The 19,459-nt window shown below is 41.0% G+C and overlaps 1 protein-coding gene across 4 annotated transcripts in view; it reads right to left on the reverse strand.

The window, feature by feature from the left end:
• Positions 1–19,459, reverse strand: part of DAAM2 (dishevelled associated activator of morphogenesis 2) — a 249,298-nt gene that overhangs the window by 30,506 nt on the left and 199,333 nt on the right. For all 4 annotated transcript variants that reach the window (XM_048517373.1, XM_048517546.1, XM_048517458.1 and 1 more), the window contains 4 exons: positions 19,046–19,152; positions 6,412–6,496; positions 3,733–3,839; positions 2,404–2,492 (listed from right to left, as the gene is read on the reverse strand). In XM_048517373.1, coding sequence (XP_048373330.1) covers positions 2,404–2,492; positions 3,733–3,839; positions 6,412–6,496; positions 19,046–19,152 — 388 coding nt within the window. The remainder of the gene's footprint in view (positions 1–2,403; positions 2,493–3,732; positions 3,840–6,411; positions 6,497–19,045; positions 19,153–19,459) is intronic.

The following is a 19,459-nucleotide window of genomic DNA, read 5'->3' on the forward strand; positions in this document are numbered from 1 at the left end:
TGCCACGGAGCTGAGGGATGGCCAGCTGGTGGCAGATTTGCTCCCTGCACTGTTGTACATGGGGGGGGGGGATGCGACAGTGCAGCCCTAAACTGCTCCCTGTGTGCATTCGGCTCCCCCTCCGATCTGGATGAGGTTGCCCATGTAAAAACATGGTTTATTTTCACAAATTAATGTAATTTGCTTTCATTGCATTGTTTGTTAAATGTATTATCCTGGCTTAAAAAAAATTGTTCTCTAATTCTGTAATCCACCTTGAAGCTCAATGAGAAAGTGAACTATACATGAAGTAAGTAAATAAACAGATGACTACGATTAATTTCTGAAACCAGGATTTGGCTTGCAGATGGACCGCTCAAATCCTGGTATCTCTGTGGCCTGGGAGCACACAAGGGTGGTGCTGGTAAACAAGCATGAACTTTGCAGCTAACAGGTTCGGCAGGCAAACATATTGTGTTCAACTGTTTTGATCACTCATGAACAGAGACTTGAGTCTGTTCAGTCTGATGTCTTCCAGGTCAAACAGTTATCAACCGTTTTGTGGATACAGAGTAGCTGTGGCAATGGAATTTAATTTCCCTGCCTTACAGGCACTTTTGCATTTGTAAATTAGGTAAAATCAGATTAAATCCTCAGGATCATGGATGGATAGATCAGGTAATTTAATAAAACAGGAGGGAAAGTATGTGAATGCACAAAATACCCTTGATAATACCTCCTGCTATATGTCCTACCAGAAAACCACTGGGCACAAGTATAAATTCAATGGTAGTGAAAAACAAAGCCTCTCTTCCCTGCTTGCCTTCTGCCATGCTTATACACACTTCACTGAACACCAATCAAACTTTTTTAAAAAAAATCAAGTTTATTTATAATCACTAGCTAACTTGATTGATTTGCTCACACTTTATTTATATGATTGATTGCTGAGTGTCATGAAGCAACAATAGGTCTGTGGGGTAAGCTGAACCAGTAAGTGCTTATGCATTTATAAAACAAGTGAGGGTGAAGCCAAGGGAGGTAGTGAAATCATACTGAAGATGAGCTGAGATTAAGAAACCGAAATATGTGATGTCTCCTAACAAACATAGATTTAGAAAATCTATGTTATCTAGCGCATTTTTATTCCCATCATATCCAAGGAGCTCCAGGTGGCATACATGGTCCTCCCTGCTTCATTTCATCTTCATAACAACCCTTCAAGATAAGCAAGGCAGACAGAGAGTGGCCCAAGGCCACACAGAAGTTTCAGGGCAAAGCATGAACTGAGTCCAGAACTTCCAGATACTGATCACTGTAGGAGAAGAGTTTGGATTTATATCCCCCCTTTCTCTTCTGCAGGAGACTCAAAGGGGTTTACAATCTCCTTGCCCTTCCCCCCTCACAACAAACACCCTGTGAGGTAGGTGGGGCTGAGAGAGCTCCAAGAAGCTGTGACTAGCCCAAGGTCACCCAGCTGGCATGTGTGGGAGTGTACAGGCTAATCTGAATTCCCCAGGTAAGTCTCCACAGCTCAGGCGGCAGAGCTGGGAATCAAACCCGGTTCCTCCAGATTAGATACATGAGCTCTTAACCTCCTACACCACTGCTGTTCCTGTACCATAAGATTGCACTAACCACAGTTAATTTAATTAAACCGCATGTTTGCATGATGACTGGACTGTCCCACAATTTAGAGTACATCAAAATGCAAAGTGCAGGAGTGTTATGCAACAATTTTTCCAAAATATTGATGAATAAATAGAGACCCTTAAGAAATGCGCAGGAAGGAGTCATTTCCCTACCTTTGCTCCTTTCCTCTCCCCTTCTGTCAAAGTTCCCCCTCTTTCTGTCTTCACCCCCTATCTATCAGTCTTCCCTCACCTATTCTGCATCAGTTTTCTCCCTCTTTCTACCCCAGCCCCTTCTCTAGCAAGTACACACTACTGTTTGTACTGCCGCTCCCCCACCTGTGACCTGCCCATGAACTGCTGATGCAGCTGCCACGTGCTGAGCTGACCTCAGCAAACAGTTTGCCCACAGGGCAGAATGTGGCCAGCTCAGCTTAATGTCTAGCCTTCTCTGCCTCCTCTCAGGCAACAACCTGTGCGCCGGCTGGTAAGTCTGAACAGTGTTCAGTGTTGATGTGGCCTCAACCCACAGATTTAGGTATCCATGGATGGAGACCACACATTGCTCTTTGATATATAGATAGTTCCCATTGAAAGTGCTGCCAGAGAAGCCCTGGACTTCTTTTCAGTCCAGTCTTTCAGTCCAGTCTTTCAGTGACACAGAGTTGTCCAGGATGCTGGCATTGCTTGTCTAGTAATATAAAAACAGTTGAACAATCTTTTTTTGTCCAGCCTATCTATTGATAGCCTGATACCAATGATAAGATACTGTCTGAGAAGACCTTGATGTTACCTTCCACTTTTGGCTTGGCTTCTGCAAGCCTCTCTGGGAACTTCTTCTTAAAGAATAAGGCTTGGAGTCGCTGTTGGTAGTGTTCAATTCTGAACAAGAAAGAGTAAGCAGAATACTTCAATTATCTCTCAGTGAGAGCCTACAAAAAGCAGAACCAGCAAAATCTCTGTACAAGCCTTATAAAACTACAAAGTCGACTCTGTGGTCCAGTGATCAGAACCAGATAGACTAACGTTCCTTGATTATAATTTAGTATTATTTTAAATAAATATAAGAAACTTCACTAGCCACTTTCATCTGGGCAGAAGGACTCACTGCAATACACTGCAATACACGGTAGCCATAGTCTTACTTAAGAGGTAAATTAGGTTGTAGTTAAATCACAGTATAGACAATTCACTGAAGAGCTGACTAAATCATATTTTTATTTGTAAATCATATTTACATATGTAAATTTACATATGTAAATTTATTTGTAAATCATATTTTTATTTTTAATTAAAGGAATTGAATTCATGGTATTAATTTACAATGAAAATTACAATAGATTGAAAGAGAAAATGGAACATTCTGAACAACATTCCATCTTATCTTACTCTATATAATTGACTAACATGCAAAGTGTACAAACCCTCAACCAATAGGCTTGCAGGGTGTACGAATCCTCAACCAATGGGGGCATGCGACTGTCCTGCACACCCATTGGTTGAGGGTTCATCCCAACCCCTGTCCACCCTCCCCACCACCTGCTGCGGTGTCTCCTTCTGCAACAGGGAGAGACCGCTGTACCCTTCCTCAATGGAAAAAACCTGAGCAGTAGAGGGATGATCGCTTCCCTTCAGGCCACTGGGGCTGGAAGGAGAGCATTTGCAGGGGGAGGATAAGGAAGGCTGCTGAGCCAAGCCGAGGCCAGGTGGATGACTGTTTCCCTTCAGGCCAGTAGGGCTGGAAAATCAGTGGTTCAGGGAAAGGATCAAGCCAAGTCAAGGGCAAACAGAAGAGCCCCGTAAGAAGGGGAAGGGGAACAATAGCAAGCCACGCACCTCCCTCTCTAAATAGTGGGGCGGCCAGTGTTGCTGGAAGGACAGCACTTGGGGGGGGGCAGCCAAAGAAGGCTGCTGCACTCTCCCCGCTTTCACTAGAGGCCATTTCATTGCAATCTGAAATGGGCTTTTCTGCTAGTTTTATATATAATACTGTGCATTTATTTTTAACGTTCAATAGATTGCCCTTCAGATCTATTACAAAAAGGTAGGGTGGGATATAAGTCTTTTAAATAAATCATTTGTTAAAACCCATATTTGCTCTCATTTTTACAGACACACGTACCTGCTCATTTCATAAAGGAAACGGTCTGCCCGAGCCATGCGGTCAATTTCATGCTTATGTTCTTCCAGAAGGTCAATATCACTCTTCTCTGGAACAAACTTCAGTAGCTGAAACCACAGGTGCAAACAAACAAACAAAACCCAGCATGAAGGAATCAACTAGAGCAGGGAGGATTCTAGCAAGAATTGCTACTGCGAGGAAAGGCTGCTCCAAATTCCCCATGTGAGGAACAGCAGTAAAGGAATGCAGCTGTGTTCACAAGAGAGGCTTTTCTGAAACATCTGGTTGCTCCTCTGCATTCAGCCTTCATTCTATGACTTCATTGCACACTTTTAAATTCCCAACAAGATTTCCCATTTCATGTTATTCCCTTGACAGCATTCCAGAATGTAGTGTTGGACTAAAGCACAATACAGCACCAGAGATTGCTCCAAGGATGTAGGTAAGTGGGGTTTTCGGGTTCAACCCCCCCCATTGCATGTCTGAAGCTCCGCCCCCCGTTTGTGGTTTTTGGGTGTTTTAGTGTTTTTTCGGTTTTTGGCCTGCAGGGGGCGCAGTTTTTAGGCTAGCAGCACCAACAATTCAGGAATTTTTTGGGAGACTCTCCCGATGATACCATCTAGGTTTGGTGAGGTTTGGTTCAGGGGGTCCAAAGTTATGGACTCCCAAAGGGGGTGCGCCATCCCCCATTGTTTCCAATGGGAGCTAATAGAAGATGGGTGCTACACCTTTGAGAGTCCATAACTTTGGACCCCCTGAACCAAACTTCACCAAATCTGGGTGGAATCATCAGGAGAGTCTCCTAAAGATACCCTGAAAGTTTGGTACTGCTAGCTTAACAATTGCACCCTTGACAGCAGGCACCCCCCAAATTTCCCCAGATTATCCTTTTAAATTCACCCCCTTTGGCATGGTTTTAAAGGCAGAATATGAGGTCCCCAGTTTAAACACTGAAAGTGATGCTGTTTCAGGGTGGGGGATAATCCACCTGCAAACAGCATCACTTCCAATGTTGTTTTAACTGGGGACCCCAGATTCTTCCTTTAAGGTGGATTTAAAAGGAGAATCTGGGCTCCCTAATTTAAACACCATTGAAAGTGATGCTATTTGGGGGTGGATCCCAGCATCACAGTGGCTGCCCAAGGGGGGGGGGCATGCAAAACTCAGATTTTGCACCAGACTCCATTTTCCCTAGGTATGCCTCTGCATGGAGTGGATAGCAGAAGGGGCTGCCGGCTGCCGTCGCTGGCCTCGGAGAATTACTTTGATAAGCACAGAGGCCGGGGGTGGGGCTCGGGGAGGCGTGACCACGCCCCAAGGAGTGGGTGGGGGTGTGGCCTCACCCCAACCCCCCTAAGAAATCTATACCTATGTCACTGAGTTGCTCATCCCACTTTTTATAGACTATGCTTTATGCCATTAAAGGTATTTGTATTGTATTGTATAGACTATGCCTCATCCACTCCTTCCAATTTTAAAATGATTCTGCTATGCAGAGATAATGAACAATATCAATGTCACTTGATAGACAGGCTTCAGTTTGTGAGCTGGTCTTAACAAGCTGATACATTGACAGATTTTTGGCATATCTAGGAGGAAGTAACACTTTGACTTGGCCCTAAAAACATCCCAGTCATTTGGAACAAACTGCCTGGGAAGAATAATAGACAAAGAATCTGCCTTTTATAATTCCCCCTTTATCCTAAGATACATGAGTGTTTAAAATTTCTGGCAACCTACAGATAACAACAGTGATTGCTTAACAAATCTGAAGGCCCAGCCATAGGTAAACGCATAGATCTTATGTGTCTCTCTCCATTAATGACAGACTGCCTCTTTTAGTGCTTTCAGAACAGAAATTCAAAGAACTTGCTGAAGAAAAGGACTGATCTTATTTTAGTAGATAAGGCAACTCGACATTTTAACAGTGGTATAGGCATCACAGTAAGATAACAGCATAGCAGAGAGCTGTACAAAGGCCCTGCATACCAGGCACACTAGAGGCAGGAAAATAGTCAAAAGGGAGAGGGTGAAAGCAGGATGTTTCAAACTGAGAAACAAAAAATAGGGACTTGCCTAAGGTTAGCTAGCAAGTTTCTTACCATGGCAAAATATCAACTGAGGCCCTCATAAAGTTACACATTAACTCAGATCACCACACAAAAAATAAAATAACAATAAAGACAAAATAAAAATGAGCATGTTTGCTTAATTCCTTAAATTTTAAATGTCTGTTTGTCTACAGTCTTTTTCCCTTCTGTTTTCTCAATCTTAGGTCTTATTCTTCCTCCCCTTATAATATCAAAACATAAAAGCCATGCAAAATCTTTTATTAGTACTGTCCAAAGTATCACAAAACTGTGTGAGCCTTCAAGTTCAGCACAAGGGTAATAAAACTGGCCTTATCTTACAATGGTATTAATAGAACAGTTTAGAAGCCCAACAGCCACAGAGGGATTCCACACCAAAGCACAGAATTGCACGCTGTGAATTTGTGCTGCCTGAAAAATTCAATTGCTACATTATGCCATTACCAAACCATATTCACAGGTACCATATGGTACAAGTCATTCTTTCCAACACATCTGGGCAGTACCTAATGAATCAGGTGCTATGAGTGAAAAAGAGGAAGAGAATGTGTATCTCTGCATTTTTAAAGACCCCTTGAAAGCAACTCACCTGCTCAAGCATATCTTTAGCCAGATCTTCTTCTTCATCCATTTTCAGGATTGCCTGTCGGATTTCTTCATTAGATAGTTTCAACCTTAATATTAATGGTGATCCATTAATTGGATTGCACAACCTTTTTGGACAAATTCAATCAATATTTTGATGGGGGAGGGGATTAAATTCCTGGAATCAAACTTATTGCAATAATAATGCTTACACACAATATCTATCTATTTTAACCCAAAATTATTGATAATTAATATACATAGCCCTTCCATGACATAGCTGAAACATGTACAGTGACAGAGTAAATGCATTTATTGTAAATGAATTTTCCATGAATGATATGTCATGCAGAAAAGCTATCATACAACTTATTTTGAAACTTCCATGACAGTGCCCATTCCAGCTGTGAACTGGGCCAGAAAAAGAAACATCTATCTATTCTAGACCAATATGAATTTGTAATTATGGGAATTTCAAAGCCTATAAATGTATAGTACTTAACAGAAAAAGGAGAAAACACTGACTAATGATACAGCTACTAAGAAACTGATAGAATGTCGGTTTTTCTGCCATCTTTTGGATGAGGTAGTGATTTTGGAATGCTGGACAAAGAAATTGGCCATAGTTATTCATGACCTCATGGCTGCATTTGAATACTGTCGAGAACTTGTTAGCATGGCCTTCAGCCTCTGCCTTATGAAATATTGGATTTTCATATCATTTCTTACACTGTGTGCTATAAAATGCCAGTTTCCATGTTTGTATGGGTGGATAGCAGAGTGTCCAAGCTGAAAGCAAGCCTAAGGCAAAAGGTCTGTTTGCAAGATTAAATCAGTGAATGAGTTACTCCAGTCAATAGAATCTGGAAGCCTCATGGACCATGGACATATCTTGATTACCACATCCCGCTAAGCTGTTGTGACACAATGGATCCCAGAGAACTCCCTTATACTAGATGTTGCATTTAATCTGCCTCTGAGAAACCATTTCCTCAACAATTGCTTCTTCCCTTCATTTCCTCTACCTTTCAGATACAATTACCCTAACAATCGATCCCTTTCTGATCCAATCAAAGCCTCAGCCAAATTGAATACTTGGGCAGAGTCCTTTAGAAGACTCGCTATTCAAAAGCCCATCAAGACTTTCCTGATGTAATAAAAAAACCAATTGGCCCCATTGTCCCGGGAAGTAGAAACAATAGATAGAGCTATTAATTAGCTCAAGCCAGCAATCCCAGCATGGGAAGTCCTAACAAAGGAAAACGAAACTGAAACTTACTTGTTCCCGCCCTTACTTGTGCAAAAGGTATAAAAGTACTGTGTACCCCAGAGTCAGCACTTTTTACTGGCTAAACCTCTCTTGGTCTAGTTGGTTGGAGACACGATATCGTCCTTCGCATTGGATCCCTATACTGGCATAGGAATCCTTGCCTTCTTCAAGATCTTCTCTGCAGAATTTAGGTAACGTATAAGTCCCCTGCTCCCCCCTTTCAATTCTATCATCCAAACCTATCCCTCTCCTCCCTTTTTATATCACTTAGGAACTGTGTGTATGCGTCTCCATAGCTTACTGTGTGATTGTTTGCAACTAAAATTTATATAAAAGTATTTTAAACTACAGTTTGGTCTCTTGTGCATTCTCTGTGGAACGTTTCAAAAGCCAATTCTGGTATAGTTGTCTAAAAGATCCCACCTAGCCTGCCTCTTGCACTGCCAAGCTGAGTTATTTCCCCATTGCTACTATAAAATATATTCATACTGTTAAGCTAGATAACAAACTTTTAACAGGAACATTATTTGACAGCTAGGGTGATCACATATGTAGGTTACAGAGATCATTTTTTCCTCAGTTTTATAAAATTCTTATTAACTGTTAGCACCAATTTAAAACTACCAGCTATTACCTCTAAAGTCACAGAGACCAGAATACTTGAATGACCACTTTTTCCTGATGAACCTGTTCAACAGTTATGATCACTGTCAGAAGCCCTGCTTTGTGACAGAGGCAGAGTTTGTGAAAATGAGAGACAGAATAATTTCTGCTGTAGCCACCAAAGGTTTGAAACTTTCTCTCTCTGCTAAACTTACAATCTTTTGGGGTCTAGCAAAGAAATTTTTATTCCCTGACATTTTAACAGAGCGGTGTAGTAATTAAGAGAAGGCAAACTTTAATCTCAAGAATTGGGTTTAATTCCCCACATGAGCGGTGGAGTCTTATCTGGTGAACCAGATTCGTTTTCCCACTCCTACATTCCTGCTGGGTGACTGGGCTAGTCACAGTTCATTCAAAACTCTCTCAGCCCCACCTACATCACAAGGTTCCAAATTGTTTAGTTCATGTACCAAAAATGTTCAACTGGAAGTAACAGATTGTCAATCTTTATTTTGCTTTTTTATTGTAATATAATTAATTACTTGATATATGTATTGAAATTTTAATCTGTGTGATATTTCAATTGTTTGATAAAGATTAAAACAAAAAAGGTGTCTGTTAAGGGGAGTGGAAAAGAAAGGAGTTTTTAAGCCCTTCTGATTCTCCTTACAGGATAGAAAGGTAGAGACGTATCGGGGGTGAAATGGCACCCAGGGACAATACCTGCTCTGGGTGCCCCCCACCTTGTGTCTGGGGGCAGGCCCTGGGGGCAGCTCAGATGGGCACTGAAGTGGCAGGTTGGCTCCGCCCCCAAGGACCTGGGGAGGGAAGGAGGCAGCTCGGATGGGCGCCACATACTGCTCACCGGGACAGGGGGGGTCAAATGGCCCCCAGGTCAGCGTGGGGAAGGAGGGATGGGGGGATTTTGCCCCCCCACCAGTGTGCCCAGGATCATTTGATCTCCTGTCCCTGTGGGCAGTACACCCCCAGAGAAAGCGGGTTATAAATCCAAACTCTTCTTCTACTACAGTTTTTCCTCTTCCTGGTGCAGAATATTCAGTATTGTTTTACAATTTCAGTTTTTGAGTTACTATCTGCTACTGTTTTAGAAGTTTTTAATCTACTGTTGCTTTAATAATTTTATCTGATTCTTTTCACTTTGGGCTGTTGATATTATTAAAATAGTAGTTTTTAATGTTTAAGCACTGGCTGTACTTATATGTTTATTATTCTAATGAATTATCATGAACTGCCTGTAGCATTTTATGCAGAGAGCTGTTATATCTTAATGTGTTTAATTTTTACAAAGAAGAGACAGTAATACATCTGATAAATTTCTCATGTTGTAATGCTGTCCACTACAATCAGCTTTTGGAAATTAAAATATGAAAATATACATTATAACCATCTACTTAAAACTGTACTCTTTCCAGATATTCAGAAACATGAAGATACTGTTATGCATGCAGGCAATCACTGCTAAATGCAGTCCCAGTCTGAGGGTCTGGATCTGCTTAAAGCTCTGGAACAAGGCATGCACTTGGGCACCCAAGGACCATGTACTGAAGCCAAAAGTCAAGCTGTCAGAATTCTTTGCTACTACTCTAATCTTGCTTTTTCACTTTGTCCAAATATACACATGTCATACTGAATGGATAATGGACACTAGTGTACAAAAAAAAAGCACATGCTTCCAACTGGCATTAGTCTGAGCAAAGTCAAAAACTGAAGAGACTGTGGAGAACAAATTCTGCTCTTCCATCCCAACAGATCCCTCCTATCTCAGATTTTACAATCAATTAAGCAAGTCACTCAAGATAACTTTTTTTCAGATTTCAGCTCTGGAAATCAGCTCTGTGATCCCACAGGTTTCCAGCCTCACTTTGTTTGACACCTTTGAAAATGGTTGGTTAGCAGGAAAAGTGGTTTACTACTGTGGAAAGATAAGTAGTGGTCCAAGAAATCAAAATGTTTTAGGAACTGTTCCCAGCAACTGCAAATGAAACATTTGGTTTGGGTAACTTGTCCTCTTCTCAGAGGGAATTACAGATAAAATGCTACAAGCCTGCAGGGGACTTTGCAGGGGCTGCAGCTATGCCTCCAAAAACAGAGATAGAGCTACACATCAAAGAACAGTCTACCCCAATTCACCACACAGTCACACAGTCATAGCAATAGTCCAGTAACTGCAAGAGATTGGATGAACAACCAGGCCAAAGGGCCATTAATCAAGTTCTGTTCTAGTCTCATTACTTTTTCAAAACTTCTTGCCAACTGTGCAGTGGACCTCAAAACAGCCAATAATAACAAAAAGCAGATGTGTCACTTTTTAAACAAAAACAGGTGAATGAAATGAACCAAAACCTAAAGCAGATCCCTAAAAACTTTCCAGTGAGGTCAAAGGAAGATGACTACTGGTGTGTGTGTGTTTTGGGTGTAGATGACACATTAAGATTTCACAGTAGCAAAAAAACCCCACACTAAATAATTCATCTTTCATTTGTGGGGCACACATCATCAAGAATTTCCCCGCTAATCAGGTAAAGAAACACTTATAATTTTGTACCACTGGCACATTCCAAGCTGTATGCTTAATTCAAACATTATCTCTAGTTCACAGTTGTTTTTATGAAAAGGATGGAATATAAAAGCAGCTAGACATTTCTGCTGCAGACAAATGTAGAAAACAGCACTTTGCAAACACTTTTTTAACTAAAACAAAACAAAATCCATTATCAGTAGATGCAACATCTCTTCCCCAAATATGTAACTTTCTTTGCTGCTGCAGTGGCAATTTCCAGCAATTCTTAAAATCCTCACGACATCATCCTAATCGATCAGGGATTATGTACTGAGCATTGTCAAGTCACACTGCTATACAGCCAATCTGACACAGCTGTGGCAACATGATGAAGCATTTTGAGAGTGAGAGTATTTCTGTTGGGGTGAAAGCCTTTGCAAAAGGGCTTCCTATTATCACTCAGTCCTTGTGCAAATCTTCCTACCACAAATTACTAGAACAGCACAGTTCCTCATCTGCATTCTGTGCCCTTTGTGATGTGACAACAAGCCTGCAGAGAGAAGGAGGAACTACAGTGGTACCTCGGCTATTGTTGACTTCGGTTTTCGTAAGTTTCGGTTTTCATTGACTTTTTCTGGCCAAAGTTTGTGTCCTCAAACACAGAAAAAGTTTGCCCAGAAAAAGTCCACAAAAACCAAAACCAACGAAAAGTCCAGGAAAACCGAAGCTGGCTGGGGTTTAAGGAAGCCCAGCTGGGAGGCAGAGGGAGCTCCTTATTTGGGCAGTGACTCCCCCTGATGTCACTGCCCAAATAGGGAGCTCCCTCTGTCTCCCTGGCTGGGGTTTGAGGAAGCCAATTAATCCCTTCGAGGCACTTTTTGGAGTGCCTCGAACGGATTAATTGGATTTACGTTGATTCCTATGGGAAATGGTGCCTCGGTTTTCGTCAACTTTGGTTTTCGTTGATTCCTTTCGGACGAATTATCAACGAAAACCGAGGTACCACTGTATTTAACTGCATTATCCTTCCAGGTTCGTTGTTCCAGCTACCCACACAGTTCATTGACTCCCTTTGACTTGGGATAACTATAAACAATTGCAAGTCAAGCTTAAACCATTCTGTCATCTGCTTGATTTTCTAGGCTCTTTGGTTCTAAGACTCTTTTGCTTATTCTGCAGTCTTTCCATATATTGACCTCTCTTATCCTGTCCAGGCATCTTGCAAATTCTGTAATATGGTTGTCTGTGACCTTCAGTCTCATTCAGATGAGACTCATAACTCCAGCACCAAGCACTCATACCTATCTTAATCATTCACATTTTTTATTCACTGATACACTCCAATTATAGTATCACTATTTTTAAAAAATTCCTAGCCTTGGTCTGGTATGCTCCTGAAAAATCACAGAGTAAAACTTCCCCTTTCTCCACACCACCACAAAAACTCATGCTGGAGTGAGGAAAGCCAAATGTCTGGGTAATTTCCACACCATACTGAAACTGCACAATTATCAAATGGTTTCTAATATGATACTTAGGCTGGTTCCTACCCTTGATCCCCTCAGAACATATAAATGATTTCTACTGACTCTGCAGACTCATTAATCACTAATCTCCTTAGGACACCTTGACTGATTTAACACCAGTGAACATCAAGTGGCTTATTGTTTGGCCATCTCAGAGGCAGAGAGAGAGAGAGAAAGCCTCTGGCTTATTCCAAACATAGCATGCTGTATTTTTGGCATAAATCTTGTTTTAGCTCTTCAATTTTCCTCTGTTAACCTAACATCCCAAATTATAGGTCAGAAAAGACTCACCTTTCTCAACCGTATGTCCTCAGAAAGAAAGAAAAAAACTGTGCTACTTGTCATCTTTTAAGTTTTATCCATCTTTCACGGAAAAGGTCCTGTCACAAATGTTTGCAGGACACTTGGCTCAAGAGTTACCTCAGTTTTCAATACTATCAGAACAGAGAAGATCTTGCTCGTGTTTAAGCTCCTATACTAGAACAAAATATTTTAACTTGAAATTAATACATTTGCCTTGCCAACAAAAAAATCAAATAATCAATGAATAAACTGAGACGAAGCAAAATTTCAATGCACACATAGCCATTTACCAACATGCCTCAATTGAGCCTTGACTTTGAGGGGATCCCATTAATATGTTACCTAGGGTGAACATTTTGTTTTCATAAACTGTTCAGTCTCTTTTAAAATGTACATCAAGAGACCATCAGAAAGCCATGTCTGCCTTAAAGGAAACAGTACTGTGGCTGATCTGTACACGTACAAAGAAAAAAATGATACAGCCTTTACTTCAGCGAGGGTGGAGGATCATGTTACTGAATAATCTCCCTTTTTTAAAAAAGTTACAGGACCAAGATAAGAAGTATAGTTGGGCCTACTTCCTGGCATGATACTCTTCTGTGCAGGGATCACAGCAAAGGATCAGGGCCTTTCCTTCAATATTGTAAAGAGACAAACTGCTTTTCCCCCCATGCATTTGTCCTGCAGTTTTGTCATAGCGCATGTGTGCTTCATTCTTAGGTATTAAAATCAAAGTTCAAGAAAGAAGCAGTCCTTAAAATGTTAGGAAAGCAAAACAGGAGATCTGGCAACCTGCTAACTTGGCGAGCTTTGTCATAAAGATAGTTTATAACTGAATCCTGAAGGTTGTTAACACATCAGCTAAAAACAGTGACATTTTCAAAGTGATCGTTGATTTTTTCTTCTACAAGTTCTATACAACTTGTTTTCACACCTGCCGCCTTTTCTTTTCAACCTGAGAAGTCAGTTTCTTCCTTTGTAATAACATGCATAATATAAGGATAAATGCCAGCTTGCTTCTGGAGGGTCTGGAAGCACAATTTCCCATTACCAATGATCAGTTAAAACTCAAACAGAAAGCTGAACAGAGCAAACCACCAGCTAATACATTCCTAAAGTTCCCAATTTGATATAGCTCAGTTCATCTGACAGAGAAGAATAGGCATGTAGCCAGAATTTGACAGATTGCAGGAAGGGGACTGAAGTGTCTGAAAGGGCAAGTGTTATATGAATCGTATCATAGTTATTCAACAGATACTTCACTATCTCCCAATGTTAAAAACGTCTTTATTTCATCTGACTTATGAATGACCAAACACAGGATCAGAGACCAGAACACAGGGGTTGAGAAAAAGGACAAATTGTCACCGGGGCTTCATATTTCACCTCCACCCCTTTGGTTCTGAGCCTTCAAGAATTATTTGAAAGAAGAAAAATCAGTAGAAAACCATGGATTTTACTACAAATACTACAACAACAATAGCATGAACAGTCTTAGTGCATGATAGATTTGATAGGGGGTAGGTAAGGCTAGCCAAATAACCTTCCTATAGGGAGAGACATATCTACTGCTGGGGTAGGAGGGAAATATCTAACGCTGGCAGGTTGTGTGTGTGTGTTTTAAGCGTGTAAGTACATTCCTGTCCTGGAGGGCAACTGCATTTTAATACACATGGCTTAAGAGAATCACTTCTTTCAGCTGTTTTGTAACATGATGATTAAACAGCCAGAATTTTCTTTTGATCTGCAAATGACAGCAATTCACTTCCTTTTGTTACAAGGTTTCATTGCAAATGACTCTCACTTTCTCAATTCTGGTCTCTGATCCTACGTTTGGTCATTCATAAGTCATAACATAGACAGACAGACATGTTATGACTTATGAATGACCAAAAGGACCAGAGACCAGAATCAATCAATCAATCAATCAATCAATCAATCAATCAATCAATCAATCAATCAATCAATCAATCAATCAATCAATCAATCAATCAATCAATCAATCAATCAACCTACCTATCCTTGCAAGTAAGACTGCTACTTACCTACCTATCCTTGCAAGTAAGACTGCTACTTGGGATGTTGTACTGAATGCAACTGTAGGAAAGCAAACTGTAGGAGAGCTGTAGGAGAGCAAACTGAGACCAAGGAAAATTTCTCACAGAAAGTATGGCTTGGAGCAAAGTTTTAAATGGCATGGATAAAAATATTTTGTGGGAGTATGGGAAGTCCTTCTTGAGGTGAGAAGAAGCCCTGCTGGTGTTAAGTATATGGTTTTAGTTTTGAAAACATAATCCTAGAAGGAAATTTTTTAAACAGTCTTAAAAAGGTATAGGCATAGTGCAGACAGGATAGCACTAGAAACCTATCAATGACAATGATGGGCCACTGCCATAGATGTGCAGTGGTGAGCAGGAGTTCATAGGGCCAAGCCTCAGCCTCAGGGCACACTTGGCTCAGAGCCTTCAAATAATTGTCACTTCTTCGCTGCTGCCAAGTTGCAGGAAGAAGCAGTGGGTGTTGGTGTTGCTAAACAGAATGTCCCATGCAATGCTGGCTCTGGTGCCTCAGGAGAAGCTTGACTTGCTTTGTGGCCTTTTCCACTTCTCAGTCCACTTCTGCTCTCCTACAGCTGCATTCAGTACAACATCCCAAGTAGCAATAAATGTGGAGTGGCTAGGGACAGGAGATAGCTTTTGTTTCTTCAACTGTAGGTAATTTACAAAGCTTATTTTGTGAATGAATCTAAAAACAAAAAATTGTGCTAGGATCTATTGCTTGACAATGAAGCTAGAATGTAGACTACTTTCATTTAAAGAAAAACTAAGGCTTATCCTGTTACTAGGGTGGGATATACAGATGTTTGCAATTTTACAATAAAAATTAAGAAACCATTTTAATTTCTACATCAACTCATGGATTTATCAAGGTCAGGCAGTGTTCAAGTCCTGACTTCCATTCCCACCACAAGACCATTTCCATTCTTCGGCTAAACTTTAGAAATGTTCGGGTCAAAGGTGGTCCCTTAAGGCAAAAATAAAAAAAGACATCCATCCAATTATGGAGCAAGCAAAGAAGGTCAAAATAAGTTTGGGAAATTCAGAACTTCCCAGTGCATTACAGAGTCAAAAAGGAATTAAAATGATATACTCTTTCTGGCAGATATCGTTGTATCAGATCCACTTTGCACAGATAATGGTTGTATTGACCTGAGATCTGCAGATGATGCACTCTCCATTATCCTTTCTCCTGGTAGTCTCACACTAGGAATGATCATTTATTGGTGCCATTGCCAGGTGGTGCCTCATTTTTAGCTTCAGCTTGTCTAGTTTTACCTTCTGTCCTCTGGCTCATACTGTGTGTGTGTGTCCCTCTGCTAAACAATTCAAGCCTGAACAGGTTTGTGATATATAGAGAATTAAGCTGAGTTCTCAAACTGCTGATAGAGATTTAAGACTGGCTAATTCCACATGGCATGCTCAATTTAACCAGACTGTTTATTGCACACTGAATTTAATGCAAAGCCATCTCCCCATGTCTTGACTGCATATGAGAAAGAGAGAAAAAGAACACCCACTTCCAGGAGCCTCTCATAATCCATTGGAAGTCAGCATGGTGTAGTATTACTCTCTGATATGAAGATTCCCCACTCCTCCACATGAAGCCTGCTGGGTGACTTTGGGCTAGTCACAGTTCCCTCAGAACTCTCTCAGCCTCACATACCTCACAAGGCGTCTAATGTGGGGAAAGGAAGGGAAGGTGATTGAAACTCATAAGGGAAATGCTGACTTTTTTCAACTCTTCCTCTTGAGAGAGTGGTTTGATAGTCTGAATTCTCATAAAATGAAAAGCGAAAGCTCTTTTTACTCCTACAGGAGACTTAACTTGTCTGCTTCAGAATAGACTTGTCTGCTTCAGATTAAGAAACTGAAAAGGACTTTACAATGGGCCAAAGAATTTAGCCATCCACAGAACTCCACTTCACAGTGCTGGGCAGCTGAATCTGGGATCCAACGAACTATGCTTCCAATACCCCACCATGCCCATGGGGCCTTTGGACTCACTCATCCATGCCAAAGAGACTTTCAAAAGCAGTTTGTGATGTGACATGTTGCTATTTTTGTTTTTAGAAAAAGGTAAAAATTAATTTTAGCATGGACAAGTTCTTGGGTACAGTTTTTGAGATTCCAATATCTCAAATACCAAGAGGCTGTGTGATCCATCCCACTGACTTAGTACACCCTTTCTTGCACTCTGGAATGGCTTCATTTCATCTGGCTCTCCCTTTCCCATAGTCTCTTTTTCCTCCTCCACCCCAAATTACTTCTCAAGATATACTTCATGCAAACAATTTCATAAACCAACCAAGTGACAGCTCATCTTATCTCAGACTGCCCCTTCCCAGGTCCATATTCCTGCTACTCACGTCATAACTTTGCCTATTATTCATTGAGGCAAGTAGGTAAGGGTTGGGTTCAAGGGGTTCAAACCCCTCCCATTATACATGGAACAGTTAATATAATGGCTAAAGGCGTATGGGGGAGAATGGTGCCCAGAGCCAAACCTTATCCAGATGCTCCCCCTGTGTCTGGGGGTGGGGCTCATGGCGAGCTTGGGAGTGGAACCCCCAAGCCCACCCTCCCTCCCTCACAGCTCAGCTTCTGCCCTCCCCAGAGCCTGGGGAGAGCAAAAGCAATTGCCAGCCTCCGGAGATGTGCTTTTATAGGCACGGAGGCTGGGGGCAGGGCTTGAGGGGGTGTGGCCAAACCCTGAGGTGGGGCTTGGGGGCGTGCCCCCAAGCCTCGCCCCCGGCTTCCATGCTTATAAAGGCATGTCTCTGGAGGCTGACAGTCAATTATGATCTCCCCAGGCTCTGGGGAGGGCAGAAGCTGGGGCTGCGGAGAGGGAAGGTTGTGTTGAGACCTTTTTTTGGTTGTGTTGAGACCTTGTCCATTATCCTTATTTCCCAAATTTTATTATACCAGCTTGTGATAGTAGGCAGTTTTTTTCTCTTCCTGCTTTTTGCTGCTAGTAGTATGGCTGCTGTTAATAACAATACTATGATTTGTCTTCTGATCTGAGGAACTGTTTGTCTAAAACTCCTAAATGAGATATGATTAATGTCCAAAACTATTGCATCTTAACACAATCCAATCAACTATGAAAACCAGAAAGAGTTTTGCCATACTTTTTCATACAAGACAATGAATATTGATTAGTAATGTGATGAATTTTATCTGAATTTAGTTACCATCTAATATATACTGAAGTTAATTGAAGGTAAAGTGAAAGAATATGAATACCAAATAGAGGGACATATGTTAAGATCTAGTGGTGAGCCAGAATTATTTTCCCATTTGGATATAAATCCAGAATTTTCTGCCTATATATGTTCTCCGAATTTTTTTTTAATATAACAAGGATAGCCTTTTGCAGAGATATGGGCCTTTCTTAAGAACATAAGAATAAGCCTGCTGGATCAGACCAGAGTCCATCTAGTCCAGCACTCTGCTACTCACAGTGGCCCACCAGATGCCTTTGGACGCTCATATGCAGGATGTAAAAGCAATGGCCTTCTGTTGCTGCTGCTTCCGAGCACCTGGTCTGCTAAGGCATTTGCAATCTCAGATCAAAGAGGATCAAGATTGGTAGTCATAGATTGGCTTCTCCTCCATAAATCTGTCCAAGCCCCTTTCAAAGTTATCCAGGTTAGTGACCATCACGACCTCCTGTGGCAGCATATCCCAAACACCAATCACCAAACACCAATCCTTTTATTATTCCTAATTCTTCCCCCCAGCATTTTCAATGTATGCCCCCTGGTTGTAGTATTATGAGAAAGAGAGAAAAATTCTTGGAAAATGGCCTTGTTAGTTAAAACATTTTTTATCTATTGGATTGCTTCAAATATTGAACTTGGAGATACTGATACCAAGGAGTTTGTTTCCTGTCTTTAGATGCAAGACTTATTTTGTTAACATTAGTCCATTTTTCGCTGTCTCATTTATTCTATTATTATTATTATTTATTAGATTTATAGGCCGCCTCACTCCCAAAGGGCATGAGGTGGCTCACAGTGCAGCTGTTCCAATAACAGCACATAAAATACATAACTAAAACTTAACCCCATTAAAACAAATTTCCACAGCAGCAGTTAAAATTTAAATAACAAAGTTAAAAGCAAGCAAAATTTAGACAGGCGCCCGATCAAAAAGGCTAGGAGGGGAATGTATGTTGTTGCCTTTCAACTCTTGATGATTTTTCAGAGAGTTTTCCATCTGTATGTTATTGCCTTTCAACTCTTAATGATATTTCAGAGAGTTTTCCATCTGTGGGTGAGCAGCTAAATGGTAGTTTGCTTTGCATAGTTTCTGAACACCCAGAAATCAAATCCAAACAGATGCAGAACACTTACTTAGAAAGCAGGATGACACAATTTTGAGCCCTCCGGCCATCAATTACAGAAAGCTCTTTGACTTTTCGACTGGACAGGTACAAGTCTTCAGTTGATCCCATTTCCTTCTACAAACAGTTAATAAACATGAAAATCAGTGCCATGAATTTTCCTCCCCTGATTTTTTCTTTCTGTGCACAACTTGGATGGGCAACTCTGTTAGATAACCAATGCTCTAAGTTCAGATAACTGAGTTTGTGAAGAAGTTGAAAGGATGCAGGATTGTAACGCTACAAAACAAACATCATGGACTCACATGATGGTTTTATCAGTCTTAATTCCATAATGTTGCTCATAATTAAGTCAAAGATGTATTTGCTTATGGTCACTGATCCAATTACACACAACTCTGTGCAGGAATGTGTGTTTACTGGG

The sequence above is a fragment of the Sphaerodactylus townsendi genome, linkage group LG01 (assembly GCF_021028975.2).
Source record: "Sphaerodactylus townsendi isolate TG3544 linkage group LG01, MPM_Stown_v2.3, whole genome shotgun sequence".
Lineage (NCBI taxonomy): Eukaryota > Metazoa > Chordata > Lepidosauria > Squamata > Sphaerodactylidae > Sphaerodactylus > Sphaerodactylus townsendi.